The sequence below is a fragment of the Pelobates fuscus genome, chromosome 4 (genome assembly GCF_036172605.1).
Source record: "Pelobates fuscus isolate aPelFus1 chromosome 4, aPelFus1.pri, whole genome shotgun sequence".
Taxonomy (NCBI): Eukaryota; Metazoa; Chordata; class Amphibia; order Anura; family Pelobatidae; genus Pelobates; species Pelobates fuscus.
The window spans coordinates 330,633,638-330,649,411 of record NC_086320.1 but is presented as its reverse complement, the minus strand read 5'-3'; the positions used below and the strand labels follow the sequence as shown (position 1 = coordinate 330,649,411).

Below are 15,774 nucleotides of genomic sequence, written 5' to 3'. Positions count from 1 at the left end.
ATTTGGATAAAAAAAATCTATATATTAAAAAATATGGAAATATTAAAATATTAAGATGTTTTTTAAAATAGCAAATAGCAAATCAAAAATGAGAAATCATTTGAAAAGCTTATGCAAATATATTAAATTAGGGCCTAAGTGCATTATATCCAATTATTTTAAAGATGTCTTTAAAATCTTCAGCATTTTCTATATTAAACAGAAATTTAAAAGGAAACTGTCACTTCCCTGGTGTTTGTATCCTTATATTTAACAAATATGTATTTTAAGCATGTGAAAAATAAAATGAAATGTATAATTACACATCTCTTTATCCAGCAAATGAGCACCTTCATCTTAGCTCCCTATCAATCATTGTTAGAACTTGTTTTCTTTGCACCTGAAAGGCAGCTTAGAAAAAAACATACAGGGAAGAGGAGAAGCTTTACAATATTTCTTTATGTCCCGTTGGTTTGCACTGGCATTGCCCTACCTGAACTGGATTTTGATGTAATTTGCTAAATCTTTAACATAACTTTGAAAGAACAATGAAAAACGGTTAACACAAACCGTGTTTTATTCAGTCATGCAAATTCCAGGAACGTGAAAGTTCCCCTTTAAGAAAAACAAAACAAAAAAAACAAGAGCATCTTCAGCATGACAAGTCATTCACAACATATAACCAGAAGAAAGAATAAGTGATTACAAAACATTTCTATTTTTCTATATCATAAGTGCTACTGACACTAAATAATTTTACTCCCTATATTTTGGTATTCCTAATGTTTAATAAAAACCAACCCAACCCTCCCCCCCCCCCCCCCCCACACCCAAAAAAAAGTTACCTGATCTTAAATCCCTATGCACATTTGTTTTAAAAGATGTTATTTTAATTTTGTTCATAATTCCATCAGCATTACAAGATGAATCATTGTGCACTATACAAGAGTGGAATCATGTTTTTGTAGCAACTGAAAATGATAAATTGGCAAAATAAACAATGAATAAAAAGTTGCTCTTTTTAGTATTTGGGAAAAATAGGCATAAGGAGCTTGCTTGCTGCAATTGAAAAAGGAAATCTACTTGGAAAATACACAAACTGAGATGCTGGAGGGAAGCGGTGGGAAGGCTACACATTGCTGGGAAGCTTTTCTCTCCTTGGGTAAGATACATGTTTACATTAGCCTTAGAAAAAGAAAAATAGAAAAGTGTGAAAAATAAAATACTAAAACAGAAACTGTCTCTCAACAGTAGTAAATCTAAACTTTTATGGAGCCATTCCACTTGACCTAAAAGTCCCAGATATAAATGCAAGATCTTCTCTAAAGCAGGTTGAGTCAGTACCCCAATAGTAGCTACCAAGTGATGAAGGGTGGAGTGGATCCTATGTCCCAACGATGCTGGGGATGTGAAGGTAGGGCATCAGAAAGTATCCCTATGGTTTTCAAGAATGTAGTAGCCCTGACAGGTAAAAGATGGTGCAAGGCTGACAATTTTTGTCAACTTGAAGATGACGTGGCCTCCATGTGTAAAGTATCTCTTTCGTATTTCTCTAAATTTCTGAAATATGTTCCGGTTATTGCAATGATAAGTTTCTGATGTAAGAGAGCTGTTCCACTGTATGCATATATCTTGAAGCCTTCATTAGTGTAGCTTTATCTGACTGTCTCTGCAACTGCAGAAGAACATCACTCGAGCCTTACTTGCAAGAGGGCCATCACTCTGGAGGAGCATTAGCTGCCTTTATCTGTCTTAATCAGGTGTGAGTAGCCCTCTAACCCCATTTGTTTAGCCTGTTTCAGAAATAGTAGGTTAAAGAATGTTCACTTAAAGTAATGTGGAAGTTTCAGTGTCAGGGATAACCTGAAGCCAAAGGTTCCGTGCATTGGCTCTGTCATTTAATATAGCCACCTGGGTCATCATTTATTTGACTTAAACAGCTGTAAAACCTTCCCAAGGACTACACAATTCCTGCATTCCCCTCTTACTTCCAGTAGAAAAGCTCTAATGTTGTATTGCTGTATTGTCAATACCAGCAATTACCAAACACGATTAGTTACTGATTGTGACGCCGCCTGCCAGGTCTGCTCCTGCCAGAGAGCGGTATGTGTCCCGGCAGTCGCGGATCATTGCACATTGGCACTACCTTCGGCCTTACGTATTCCCAATGTTTTTCATGTGTCCCTGCTTAAGCCTTTGTTGTGTAATAGTTACACCAAACGCTTGTTTCGTCCTTTTCCTGTGTCTGTTGATAGTCGGGATGGGTATGAGATTCAGTCGATTGTAGACTCCAGGTGGTCGCAGGGTGTGTTACTGTATTTGATACATTGGAAGGGTTATGGGCCGGAGGAACGTTTGTGGGTTCCCACCTCTGACGTTCATGCTGTTCGGTTGCTGCGTGCTTTTCATGTCTGGTTTCCCAATAAGCCAGCCCCTTCCTGCCCAGTGTGCGGTTTTCAGGGAGGGGGTACTGTCACGCCGCCCACCAGGTCCGCTCCTGCCAGAGAGCAGTATGGATCCCGGCGGGCAGGCGCTACAGAGGGCTAGCATATGCGCGCGCAACAGAGGGCTAGCATATTATATATATAGCACTCTTTAAAGAAGGAAACTCCAAAAGGCTAACTAACAATATGTACACAAAATGCTACCCAAGAAATAACCCATAAGGCAAATGCAATGGAACTTATATTGCTCTTATATCACTCCCATTCCAGGAACACACAATTCTGATGGACCGGGAGGGTTGCTACATGTTTGCTAAAGGCACACCGATGATCAGACAGTATATACTTGCAAATGTATACCTCCCCAACAGACACAAGAATATGTTCCTTTGAAAGACCCTTAATACCCTGTTGGATTTCAAAGAAGGTTGTCTAATTTTCGAAGATGACTTTAATGTAGCTCTTAATCCCACTCTAGACACCTCTACACGCCAGTCTTCCATACCTGACCACATCAACAGGGTGATCAAACAGGCCTTACGAGACCAGAGGGTGGTAGACTGCTGGAGACAAGCATTCCAGACTTGATTGTTTTTTTCTCCCCCATTATCACCTCTCTGACTTTCAAGAAAGGCGATAAGTTATACATCCAGTTTGGCTACTTTGACAATAAACTGTAAATTCACTTTGAAATGTAACTTTAGAAAATAACCTGGGAATTGAAATTTAATCATTACGTCAATACAGCCAAATATATAAAAAAAAGTGACAGCCACTAGAGGCAGATTTAAACACTGCATTTACCCTGCTTAGACTGCAGTGACAGGCTCTTTGCACCAAAATCAGTATATTAAGTGGAAAAACAAATCAGTGGGAAAAAAACAAATTAGTTTTATGCAGGGTGTGACTAGACATTCTAATTAATTATTAGGACATTATGTTTTAATTATACAAACCTTTGCAGCAGTACTTATAAGATGGCAGACTATTGATGTACTTGTGAATAATTGCTAGGTTCAATACAACTCTCATTATGTGACTTAAACATTTTAAATTAAACCTTAACTTACTGTTGTCTCCTAAAACCAAATGTGTTTCTTATGCTTGGATTTTGAACACACTGATATAAGGATATATTCAAGTTAAAAAACATACCTCTTCAGGGTTGTATTTTGCCAAAACCCCATGACCATGGAATTCTTCCAACACGTCCTTAAGTTTCTTTGTTGAATCTTAAATTTAAAAAAAAAAAATACAATGTTATTAAAATATTGAAACATGTCAAAATTATTGGCATAAAAAAAATATTTAAAGTACTTGCTATGTGCCTGCAAGAATATAATTGTTAAGCATTATATTATAAAATCCTGTATTACATGTAAGTAAAATAAAATAAAAACATTCTACAAACACATTGTTTTTTTATTTGTTATGATAGCAAATGTCTGGAATTAGAAATGTACTGTCGCTCAGATCATGTCTTCAAAATATCTTCATAAAATAAAATTGTTAATGTGTATTTTGAGTTACATTTTATTACATTGAGTAACTATAAAAGCAGTTACTCTCCCTTGCCAAACACAGATAAACAAAAGAAAAATACAGAAGATACTTTCATTTAACCATAACAGCATAATAATTCATTATTAATACAATAAAACATATAATAAATACTTTTTAAGGCAACTTTTTACGGATTTAATTTTTTCTTGAAAATAGTACAGTGATTATGTTAAAAGATTGAATATATTTCTGGCACGTAAATATAAAACCTCTTCGGGTATCCTGAAATTATACATTTTGTAAATTTAAGAATTCTTTTTACAGAAGTATTGGGTTATTTATTTCCCCATTCATACTGGGTCTAAAATATCAGAAAACAAACATTAGTTTAATTTTTGCAACACATGGTGAGTGTAACAAAAATGGATACAACATTGTAAATACTGGTTTTGGTTATTTGTAAGGAATCTGATAAAGTTGGAATTGGAATTAAAATTTAAAAATAATGAGTACATATGAGCAGAATATCTCTATATCGTAAGTAGTGTCTGTATTATACTATACAGCCTGTAAACTAATCCTATAGTGTGTTAAAAGATCTCCCTCCACATCCATGTACATTTACTACAAAGGTTTCTATAACATGCCTATATAAAGTGCCTATGGATGCAGAGGTTCTAAATACCTGGCAGAATTATTATTTCTCTTTCAGATATAGACCAGTTCTGACGCAAAGAGAAAGGTAAGTGACGATGAAAGTGTTAAAGGGAAACTATAGTGCTAGGAATACAAATTTGTATTCCTAGTACTATAGTGCCCTGTAGTGTCCCCTCCCTCGCGGTCCCTCCACTTGCAGTTGATGTCCATTCGCGCTGGTTTAGGCTCCGCCTCCGTTCCTCCTCCATCAACATCAGCCTGCAGGGGGGACATAATGCATGGCGAGCGCCATGGACACATTAGGACTTTCCCATAGGAAAGTGTGAGGATGTCCAGCATCACTTAGCGGACCAAACGGACTTGGACGCGCCTCTAGTGGCTGTCTGGTAGACAACCACTAGAGCTGGAGTTAACCCTGCAAGGTAATTATTATAGCTTTTCAATAACTGCAATAATTACAATTGCAGAGTTAAGGGGAAAGGGACAGTGTACCCCGACCACTTCAATAAGATGAAGTAGTCTGGGTGCCTATAGTGTCCCTTTACGTTAGCCCTTGAATACATGAGGATGGGAGAAACATTATTACAACATCAAATAAATTAGAATCCAATGTTTTTATTTGGATTATGTTTTATTTATATAAGAATTGGTTTTGTTTTCTTCAGTTGTTTAAAATTCAGAACTAAAATAATAATATTAACATCCAGGTAAATGTAATCAGTATCAGTATCAGTATTTCCCGATATTACATTAGTGTCCTTTCCCTCTACATCTGCCCCACTGTGTTTTGGAATGGCCGAGCTTAACACATTTGTTAAAGATGGGCAAAAAATGCCTGTAAAGAAAAATAGCGGAGATACTTGAGGTCAGGTGTAAAGTAAAGCTACTAATTGAGCCAAGGTTGGAATGCTAAAACTAACACTGTATTCTTGGGTCTAAGATCTACAATAGGCATCACAGTAATGGTATTGGAACTTTATATAGATTTATAGATTGGCAGCTTTTTTATTGAGTCACAAAATCAAATTATTTATGTTAGATCCCCACAAAGATTGCAAACCTTTTAGCAAACAACATAATGCGTTGTTTTTTTGTCTATTTCATTTTGCATTAGCACACCGAGGAAATGTTTTAATCTTGAAAATCTAAATAGAGTAGCATGACATTTGTCTTATAGTATACAGACTATCCTTACGGGCAGAAATAATGTATTTCTTAATTGCCCTTACACAATATATTTTGTTTTTTAGATTAGATTGTAATTGCCCTTGAGATAGATTGAACATTTTCTTAACATACTTCAAGAACTAAACAATTATACCAGCTCTTTATATTACAAATCTGGGCCTTTAAAAGATGGTAAGCTCTTCTGGGAATAATTATAATTATGTTTGATTGATTAAAATAGGAGGTTGTAGTCTGTAGAAGATCTTAAAATTCTACATTTTTATAATTATTTTTTTTGTTTTGTTTTTATTGTGCCACAAATGTGAATTTAAAATCAAACCAACTACTAAACTACATTCATATATGCAAAAAATAGGGGATGATCTGCTAAACCAATAACGAAAGGAAAAACATAGCGTATAACTGTGTATATGAATTAACCACAAGTGCTGTATTCACAAATGGCCACTCACACATTCACTGAAGTTAAAGTGCCTTAAGTATACATTTTTTCCAAGGATTCAATTTTCCATCTGTATTTGAATCACCATGGATTGGCTGGAGTATATGTGCTCAAGAGAGAAAAAAAAAATTGTAGTGCACAATCAAGAGTGTAATAAAAAAAAAAAATATATATATATATATATATATATATATATGACAAGTACAATATTGACATAGGAGTGCAAAGAACATCTTAGTCTTCCAAAAAACACCATAAGTCTATATCTAAATTTAGTCCACATGGTTGTCATGTCTTTAATTTATGTATCCAAAAGGTTTCCCTTTGCGAAAGTTTTTTAATTAAATCACCTCCTCTCCAATGGGGGTCAATATGCTCAAAGCCCATGTAGGAAAATCTTTGCCAGTTGAACTTATTACAATTATTACAGTGGATTGGTATTATATGTTTAATGGAATTTTTTCTAATATTGTTTTGATGGTCTAATATTCTTTCTTTTAGTTTTCTAAAAAGTTCTTGCCATTTATTGTTTCCTGCATGGGCATTGTAGCATATAAACAACATGTTTGGTGTTACAATTTATATTTGATTTTACTTTAAAACTTTCTTTATTGGTCATACTAGTGAATTATTTTCTTTGTATATATATTTGATTTTTACAGTCCTTACATGTGTTGCAGGGGTTCAAACCTTTGATATTAGATGTTGTACCTTTTTGTGGGATTTTTAATGCATAGCTTGGGGCTAGTATATTTTTTATTTTTGTATTTTTTATTTTTTAGAAAATAATTGGTGCTTTTTTTGGGAGTACCTTTCCCAATATGGGATCTTTACATAAGATATCCCAGTGTTTATTTCAGATATTTTTTATGCTCCAATGTTGTGTATTATATTGCGTAATGAAGGAAAACTTGTAATCTTTTTTTATTTCTTTTTTTTGCTTTGGATATTACCAGTTCTCTTCTGTTTTTCTTTTCAGTTTACTTAATTTCTCTTTCTAATGATGCTGGTTCATATTTTTTTGTTAAAAATGTATTCTTCAAATGTTTGGCCTGTTCTTGATAATCTGGATTTTTTGTATAATTTGTCTTATTCTTGTTGTTAATTGACCCTTTGGGATGGTTTCCAACCATTTTTAGGATGGCAGCTTTTTCTGTGTATATAACTATTACCTTCGGGTTTTTTTAAATGACATTTTGATTGTATAGTTTGATTTTCAACATAGAAACAAACGTCAAGGAAATTAATTGTTTTAGAATATATCTCATGGGTAAATTAAACTACATGCATCTGAATAATACTAGCTAGGTTATTCAGTAAAATGAGTAAAAAAAAAGTATATAAGTATAAGGTCATTATAGCCAAAGCCAGCTATTATTTTAGTTCAGCTATTAATCACATTCACTTTGGATTCACTTTGAATTCTCACTCAATAAATAACCTTGTAAGTGAATGCAACATCCATATAGGATAAACACTAATATTGGCAATCATATTAACATTAATAAATAATACATACAATTAAAAATCTAGTAAAAAAAATTGCGAAACAACAATTATTCTTGACAATGATCAATGATCTTCTTATTAGTTTTCTACAGGTGATACACTTCAAGTTAATCTCTAACATTAAGACAGCAATATCCATTATCAGTATTCTTGCATAGATTTTACCTAAAATGTGTTATACTCATTATTGTCATCTTAAAAAAATCGCATTGTCATGGGTTGTTTAACCCCTTAAGGACACATGACATGTGTGACATGTCATGATTCCCTTTTATTCCAGAAGTTTGGTCCTTAAGGGGTTAATGCTGCCAGTGGTCAAAAAGTACTAAAAATCATTGCTTGCTTGCAATGAAAGCAGTAAGCAATATTTTGCAAATTGCACTCTGCTGTATGCATTCAGTCCTGAATTCTGTATGAATTCAGTCCCTAGGCTGTAATGTAAACACTGCAATGTAAGCACTACCTTTTCTCTGAAAAGACAGTGTTTACTGCAAAAAGCCTGCAGGGACTGACTAAACTACACTGAACAAAATTATAAACGCAAAACTTTTGTTTTTGCCTCACTTTATGTAAACAAAAGGCCTATTTCTCTCAAATATTGTTCACAAATCTGTCTAAATCTGTGTTAGTGAGCACTTCTCCTTAGCCGAGATAATCCATCCACCTCACAGGTGTGGCATATCAAGATGCTGATTAGACAGCATGATTATTGCAAAGATGTGCCTTAGGCTGTCCACCATCAAAGGCTATCACACAGCACAATGCCACAGATGTCACAGGTTTTGAGGGAGCGTTCAATTGGCATGCTGACTGCAGGAGTGTCCACCAGAGCTGTTGACCGTGAATTGAATGTTCATTTCTCTACCATAAGCTGTCTCCAAAGGTGTTTCATAAAATTTGGTAGTACATCCAACTGGCCTCATATCCGCAGACCACGTGTAACCACACCAGCCCATGACCCCCACATCCAGCATCTTCATCTTCAATATCGTCTGAGACCAGCCAGCCAGACCGCTGATGCAACAATTGGTTTACATAACCAAATAATTTCTGCACAAACTGTCAGAAACCATCTCAGGGAAGCTCATCTGCATACTCGTCGTCCTTATCTCGACCTGACTGCAGTTCGCTGTCGTAACCGACTTGAGTGGGAAAATGCTCACATTCAATGGCGTCTGGCACTTTGGAGAGGTGTTCTCTTCATGGATGAATCCCGGTTTTCACTTTACAGGGCAGAATGTAGACAGATGGCATTGTGTGTATGATCGGTTTGCTGATGTCAACATTGTGGATCAAGTGGCCCATGGTGGAAGTGGGGTTATGGTATGGGCAGGCGTATGTTATGGACAACGAACACAGGAGCATTTTATTGATTGCATTTTGAATGCACAGAGATACAGAGATGAGATCCGGAGGCCCATTGTTGTGCCATTCCTCCACGACCATCACCTCGTGTTGCAGCATGATAATGCACGGCCCAATGTTGCAAGGATGCGTACACAATTCCTGGAAGCGGAAAACATCCCAGTTCTTGCATGGCCAGCATACTCACCGGACATGTCACCAGTTGAGCATGTTTGGGATATTCTGGATGAGCGTATACGACAGCGTGTTCCAGGCCCTGCCAATATCCACCAACTTCACACAGCCATTGAAGAGGAGTGGACCAACATTCCACAGGGCACAATCAACAACCTGATCAACTCTATGTGAAGGAGATGTTTTGCACTGCGTATCACATCAGATACTGACTGGTTTTTGGATCCCCCGCAGTCCCCAATACAGTAAAACTGCACAATTTAGAGTGACCTTTTATTGTGGCCAGACTAAGGCACACCTGTGCAATAATCATACTGTCTAATCAGCATCTTGATATGCCACACCTGTGAGGTGGATGGATTATCTCGGCAAAAGAAGAAGTGCTCACTAACACAGATTTAGACAGATTTGTGAACAATATTTAAGAGTAATAGGCCTTGTGTGTACATAGAAAAGTCTTAGATCTTTAAGTTTATTTATTGAAAAATGGGGGCAAAAACAAAAGTGTTGCGTTTATAATTTTGTTCAGTGTACAATACGGTGTAGTTGTTCTGGTGACTACAGTGTCCCTTTATGGCATAATACACCATATAAGATACCCTGGAGTGTCTACTTTCACAAAAGGTAGGTTTAGCAAATATTGACCGTTAAATGGCTACATAAAAAGTTTTAAAATATCCTTGTGATGTCTATGATTCCTAAATCATTCCTAAAAATATTGAAGTGTATTTTACTTCATAGCTACCAAAAATAAACTAAAATCCCAGACATATGGTGTACACTGTAAATCCTGACAAGTAAAATAATATATTTTATGATTTACTTACCATAAGCAGCACTATTATGTACACAATAGTATTGCCAAATTTACATATGTGTTGACGCAATAAATGAGAAAGATGGCAATTGTGGTTGAACACATACATAGCAAAAATGCAGAAAAAAAATTAAATACAAAACAAGCAAATGGAAGCTTAAGTGGTTAAATGCTAAAATGTACCTTTTCGTTATGCAATCTGAATTCCTTTAATGCATTAATCATACCAAACTGCTAGGATTCAGACCATGTACAAACTGATGGACTGAATTATTAACAGTAAAAAAAAAGTACTTTTAGCATTTTAAAAATGCAGAGTATATTAATTTCTACACATTGGTTCTTAAATTTACACCTAATAAAAGTGTTTGTGGCAGATGTTGCCATATGTAGAAATTATAAATGTAGCATCTGTTATTTTATTTATAGAGGTCATTTGTGCAGTGAAAACATGTATGTACGTAGTGGGGAATCGCGATGCAGCCTAGAACAAAATCTAACCCCATTAAACCCCCCAGTAACGACAGACCACTTAGTATGGATGAAACAGGCCACAGCATTTATTATCACAACTAAATTACTGCATAACACATCCATAACTTTGTTTATTAACCCCTTAACGCCGTTACGGCGTTCTATGCCGTCGCGGCTTTAAAGGGCTTTAAAGCCGTTGCGGCGGCATAGAACGCCGTAACGGCTTGCAGCCCCAGGAGCAGAGGTGTACTCACCTCCGCCGCGATCCTCTTCTGGGGGGCTGTCTGAGAGCCCAGGCAGCCCCCCTCCGGCAAATGAGGCCCCCTATAGCTGGCTATGGATCTGCCAGCAGGGGGACTGTTTAAAATATTAGACAGTCCCCCTGCTGGTAGGTAGTGTAAAAAAATAAATATTAAAATGTTATAAAATAAATTAAATGCCTTTTTATATATATATAATATGTATATATATTATATATATAATATATATACATATTATATATATGTAACGTCATACGTAATGTATTTTAATATTAATATTAGTATATATATTAATATTAAAATACACTTAGAATGACGTTACATATATATAATATGTATATATATTATATATATAATAGATCTACATATATATATTATATATATATACGCATAATTACAATAATAAATAAATTAAATAATTAAATAAATAAATAAAATATTGAAACAAAATATAAAATAAATTATATATTCATATGTAATTTCATTCTAACTGTATTTTGTTATTAATATATATATATATTGGAAACAGAATACACTTAGAATGACATTCTATATATATCTATCTATATATAAAATACAAATAACCGCAAATATATATAGAGAGATAAATACATATAATTACATAAAAGATTACATTAGTATACACGTAGAATTTATATACCTATAAATGCATATATATTAAAATTCTACGTGTATATTTAAGTAATTTTTTAACATAATTATGTCATTTGATTAATTAAAATTTGATTGACATGCCTGACAACACAGGGAGAAAGTGCAGAGAATTTAATTCGCATGCACTATATTAGACCCTGTAACTCTCCAAGACACCATAAAACCTGTACATAGGGGGTACTGTTTTACTCGGGAGACTTCGCTGAACTCAAATATTAGTGTTTAAAACTGGTAAATTGTATTACAACGATGATATTTTAAGTAAAAGTGAAGTTTTTTGCATTTTTTACAAACAAATGGCACTTTTATGGACTATATTATTGTTGTAATATGTTTTACTGTTTTAAAACACTAATATTTGTGTTTAGTGAAATCTCCCGAGAATAACAGTACCCCACATGTACAGGTTTTATGGTGTTTTGGAAAGTTAGAGAGTCACATATAAGGCTTGCATTTCATTTTTTTGACATTGAAATTTGCCAGATTAGTTATGTTGCCTTTGAGACCGTATGGTAGCCCAGGAATAAGAATTACCCCCATGATGGCATACCATTTGCAAAAGTAGACAACCCAAGGTATTGCAAATGGGGTATGTCCAGTCATTTTTAGTAGCCACTTAGTCACAAACACTGGCCAAATATTAGTTTTTTGCTTTTTTCACACAAAAACAAATATGAACGCTAACTTTGGCCAGTGTTTGTGACTAAGTGGCTACTAAAAAAAACTAAACATACCCCACGTTCAATACCTTGGGTTGTCTACTTTTTCAAATGGTATGCCATTATGGGGGTAATTCTCATTCCTGGGCTACCACACCGTCTCAAAGGTAACATTACTAATCTGGCAAATTTCAATTTGAAAATGGAACGTTCTATATTTGACCCTGTAACTTTCCAAAACACCATAAAACCTGTTAATGGGGGGTACTGTTGTACTCATGAGACATCGCTGATTACAAATATGTGCATTTTGTTGCCGTAAAACCTAACAGTATTATGACATTTACAGCCAAAATGTGAGGCGGAACTACAAATTAAAAAAAAAAAATCAAATTTCTCACAGTTTTTTTTAATTTTATTCATAATAAATTGTTTCAAATACAAATATTTTATATGAAATGAAAGCCCTGTTTCTCCTGAACAAAATGATATATAATAAGTGTGGGTGCATTTAATATGAAAGAGGGGAACTACGGGTGAACAGACATATAGCGCAAATTCCAGTTTTTGTTTACGTTTTGTTTTGATCAGAACGTGTACTATTGACTCCGTCCTGAAGGGGTTAAATCTCTTCTTCTCTGTAACCAAAACATTAGACATAAATAAGCATAAATTAACATATATACATATATAACTCTTGTGGTCATGCCTACATACTGGAGACCACAAGGGCACTCCAACAAGTAGATTACATTTTTGGTATCGCAACTGAAAAAATCTTTAATTTTATAGGTTTTGTTAGTGATATTAGATTTAAAACTGGTGGTTTTGGAAGGGACAGAGGGGTCTGTGTTTTTGCATACAATGCATCTTTTACATTTATAAAAGCCACTGGCATTGGGCATAAAAGAATTAAAAGTAGGTTTGGTTTCTTTTGTAAAATTGGTGGTTAAAATGGATTTGAAGTTTGGGGCACCTCTAAAGACAACATTAGGTTTGTCAGGTATAATATTTTTAAGTATTTTGTCTTCTTTTAAGAGGTGCCAATGTTTTTTGATAATTTTTTTGACATGGCCACTTTTGTTATTAAAATTGAAAACAACAAGAAGGGGCATGGGGTTGGTGGTGGGTTGGGTATTGTAAGTTAGGAGGTCTGCTCTATCTTTTTTGGTGATGGTATTTATAGTGGTGTTGAGGCGGGTTGGTGAGTAATTTTTCTCGATAAATTTTTCTTTTAGATAATTTGATTGTTTGTTAAAATCTTCTATTTGGGAGCAATTCCTTCTGAGACGAAGGAATTGGCTTTGAGGGGCACTTTCCAACCAAGGTTTGTAATGGCAGCTAGATCTTTCGATAGCTGTGTTGACGCAGACCTTTTTAAAGAATGTTTTGGTGTGGATGGTGTTGTCTGTAATGAAGATGTTGAGGTCTAAAAAATTAATAGATTCCTTACTTGTTTCGTGGGTTAGGGTAATGCCTCTATTGTTGATGTTGAGGTGGTGGATAAAAGAGTTAAAAAGAGCTTCTGTGCCATCCCAGATAAAAAACAAATCATCTATATATCTAAAATATGTTACAAGGTCCGTACACCAAGCGTGCCTTCTCCATATGGCCGTGGATTCCCAGTCGGCCATAAAGAGGTTGGCGTAGCTTGGCGCGAACCTTGTACCCATAGTAGTGCCTTGTTTTTGTAGGTAAAAGGAGTCAAAAAAACAAAAATAGTTGTTGGTTAAAATTATATTAATACCTTCTAAAATAAAATCTATTTGGGCTGGGGGGGTTCTGTTTTCTTTAGTTAAAATTTCTCTGATTGCCTGGCATCCTATATGGTGGGGTATAATTGTGTATAGGGATTGGACATCACAAGTAGCTAAAATGTAATTAGTTTGCCATTTGAATTTGTCTAAAAAACATAGTAGTGACATAGAGTCTTTTAGGTAAGAGCGCATTAATTTAACGGATGGTTGGAGGAGTATGTCAATGTATTCTGACAGATTGCAGAGTAGGGAATTTATCCCTGACACGATGGGGGGGGTTATTAATATTTTTATGTATCTTTGGTAAAAAATATATGACAGGGAGTTTAGGGTATTTGATGTAAGATAGTATTCGTTTTTGGTTAGGATGCCAGAATCCAAGCCTTTTTGTAAAAAAGTGGATAGAGTAATTTGGATGGTAGGGGTGGGGTCAGAGGGTAGTTGGTTATATGTTTCTGTATCGTGTAGTTGTCTATGTGCCTCATCTATGTACATCTTGCTAGATAGGATAACGATCCCACCTCCTTTATCTGCCGGCTTTATGACATCTTTGTCTTCTTGTAGTCTTCTTGTCTTCTTGTAGTTGTTTCAGTGTGTTGCGCTCGGCATGGGTGAGGTTGTGTAAGTCATATTTGTTATATTTAATTTTTTCAAAGTCTTTTAACACTCTTTTAAAGTTTTTCGAACATGATGAGGGGTGCAGATTTGCAGTAGGAAGGGTAAAATTTGGATTTTTCTTTCAAATGAGTGTTGATGTTATTGGGGTTGATACTAGGCGTGGGGGTGGAGAATTGGTTGTGGTGGGTAATTTGTCGTTAAAAAATCTCTTTAGGGTAGCTTTGCAAACAAATTTGTTGATGTCTAAAAAGGCTTCGAAAGATTTAAAAGGGTTAGTCGGTGCAAATTTCATACATGTTAAGGACGGATATTTGGGTGGCGGATAAGATTTTGTTGGATAAATTAAAAATACCGTTGTAGGAAGTGTTTAACCCCTTAAGGACCAAACTTCTGGAATAAAAGGGAATCATGACATGTCACACATGTCATGTATCCTTAAGGGGTTAAAGGGTTTACTGTCTGTCTAGCCTTTCTCTTTTGTGCTCTTCCGCCACTGCGTTTACCTCTGGGCTTAAAATTATTTTTTTTGTTCGTGGAGGGTAAGGTGTATTGGCTGTTAAATTTGGGAGGGTGCGAATCTCTAAAAAAATATCTTCGTTTTCTATTTCTGAGTCAAGTGACAGTAATTGGAAACAATTAGGGTGATTGGGAATAGTAGGTGATTGGGTGAAATTGGAATATTGTTGGTGACTATTTGCATATTGGGGTCTTTGGGGTTTGGGTGAGTGTTCAGGTACATTGTAATAGTGGGGTGATCGTGGTGGTTTATATGAAGTTTTGCAATATCTTTGGGGTGCTGGTAAGTGTTGGAGAGGGTGAGAGTAGGATGGCTTGGAGGTAAGTTGGTGGTGGTAGTGGTTAGTTCTATAAGTGTGTGGTTTGAAGGGAGACCGGTAGAGACCGATAGGGAGACCGGTAGGTACCCAAGGTATTATGAATGGGGTATGTCCAATCTTTTTTAGTAGCACTGGCCGCCGGCATGGGAACAGCGGGAACCCGGTAAGTAGTAAGGACGGCATGGGCGTTCTATGTCCTGTGGTATGTGTCCTGTGGTATGTGTCACCAAGACATTAGCAGGAGATCCTGTTAGTCATGTTAGTTCTGCAAGCTGTGAGGTGGAACTTCCATGTATAGGATTTGTTGTTCTAGCACATCACACATATGCTCAATCAGATTAGAGCAAGTCTCTTGAAGAAGTATGTCTTTACTATCCCTTATATTCTGGGAATTGTAGCTGAGCTAAATCTTACCAT

At 35.5% G+C, this 15,774-nt stretch overlaps 1 protein-coding gene across 3 annotated transcripts in view; it reads right to left on the bottom strand.

Moving 5' to 3' along the window:
* Positions 1-15,774, bottom strand: part of DGKB (diacylglycerol kinase beta) — a 567,171-nt gene that overhangs the window by 407,443 nt on the left and 143,954 nt on the right. For all 3 annotated transcript variants that reach the window (XM_063452403.1, XM_063452402.1, XM_063452404.1), the window contains exon 3: positions 3,579-3,655. In XM_063452403.1, the coding sequence (XP_063308473.1) occupies positions 3,579-3,655 (77 nt within the window). The remainder of the gene's footprint in view (positions 1-3,578; positions 3,656-15,774) is intronic.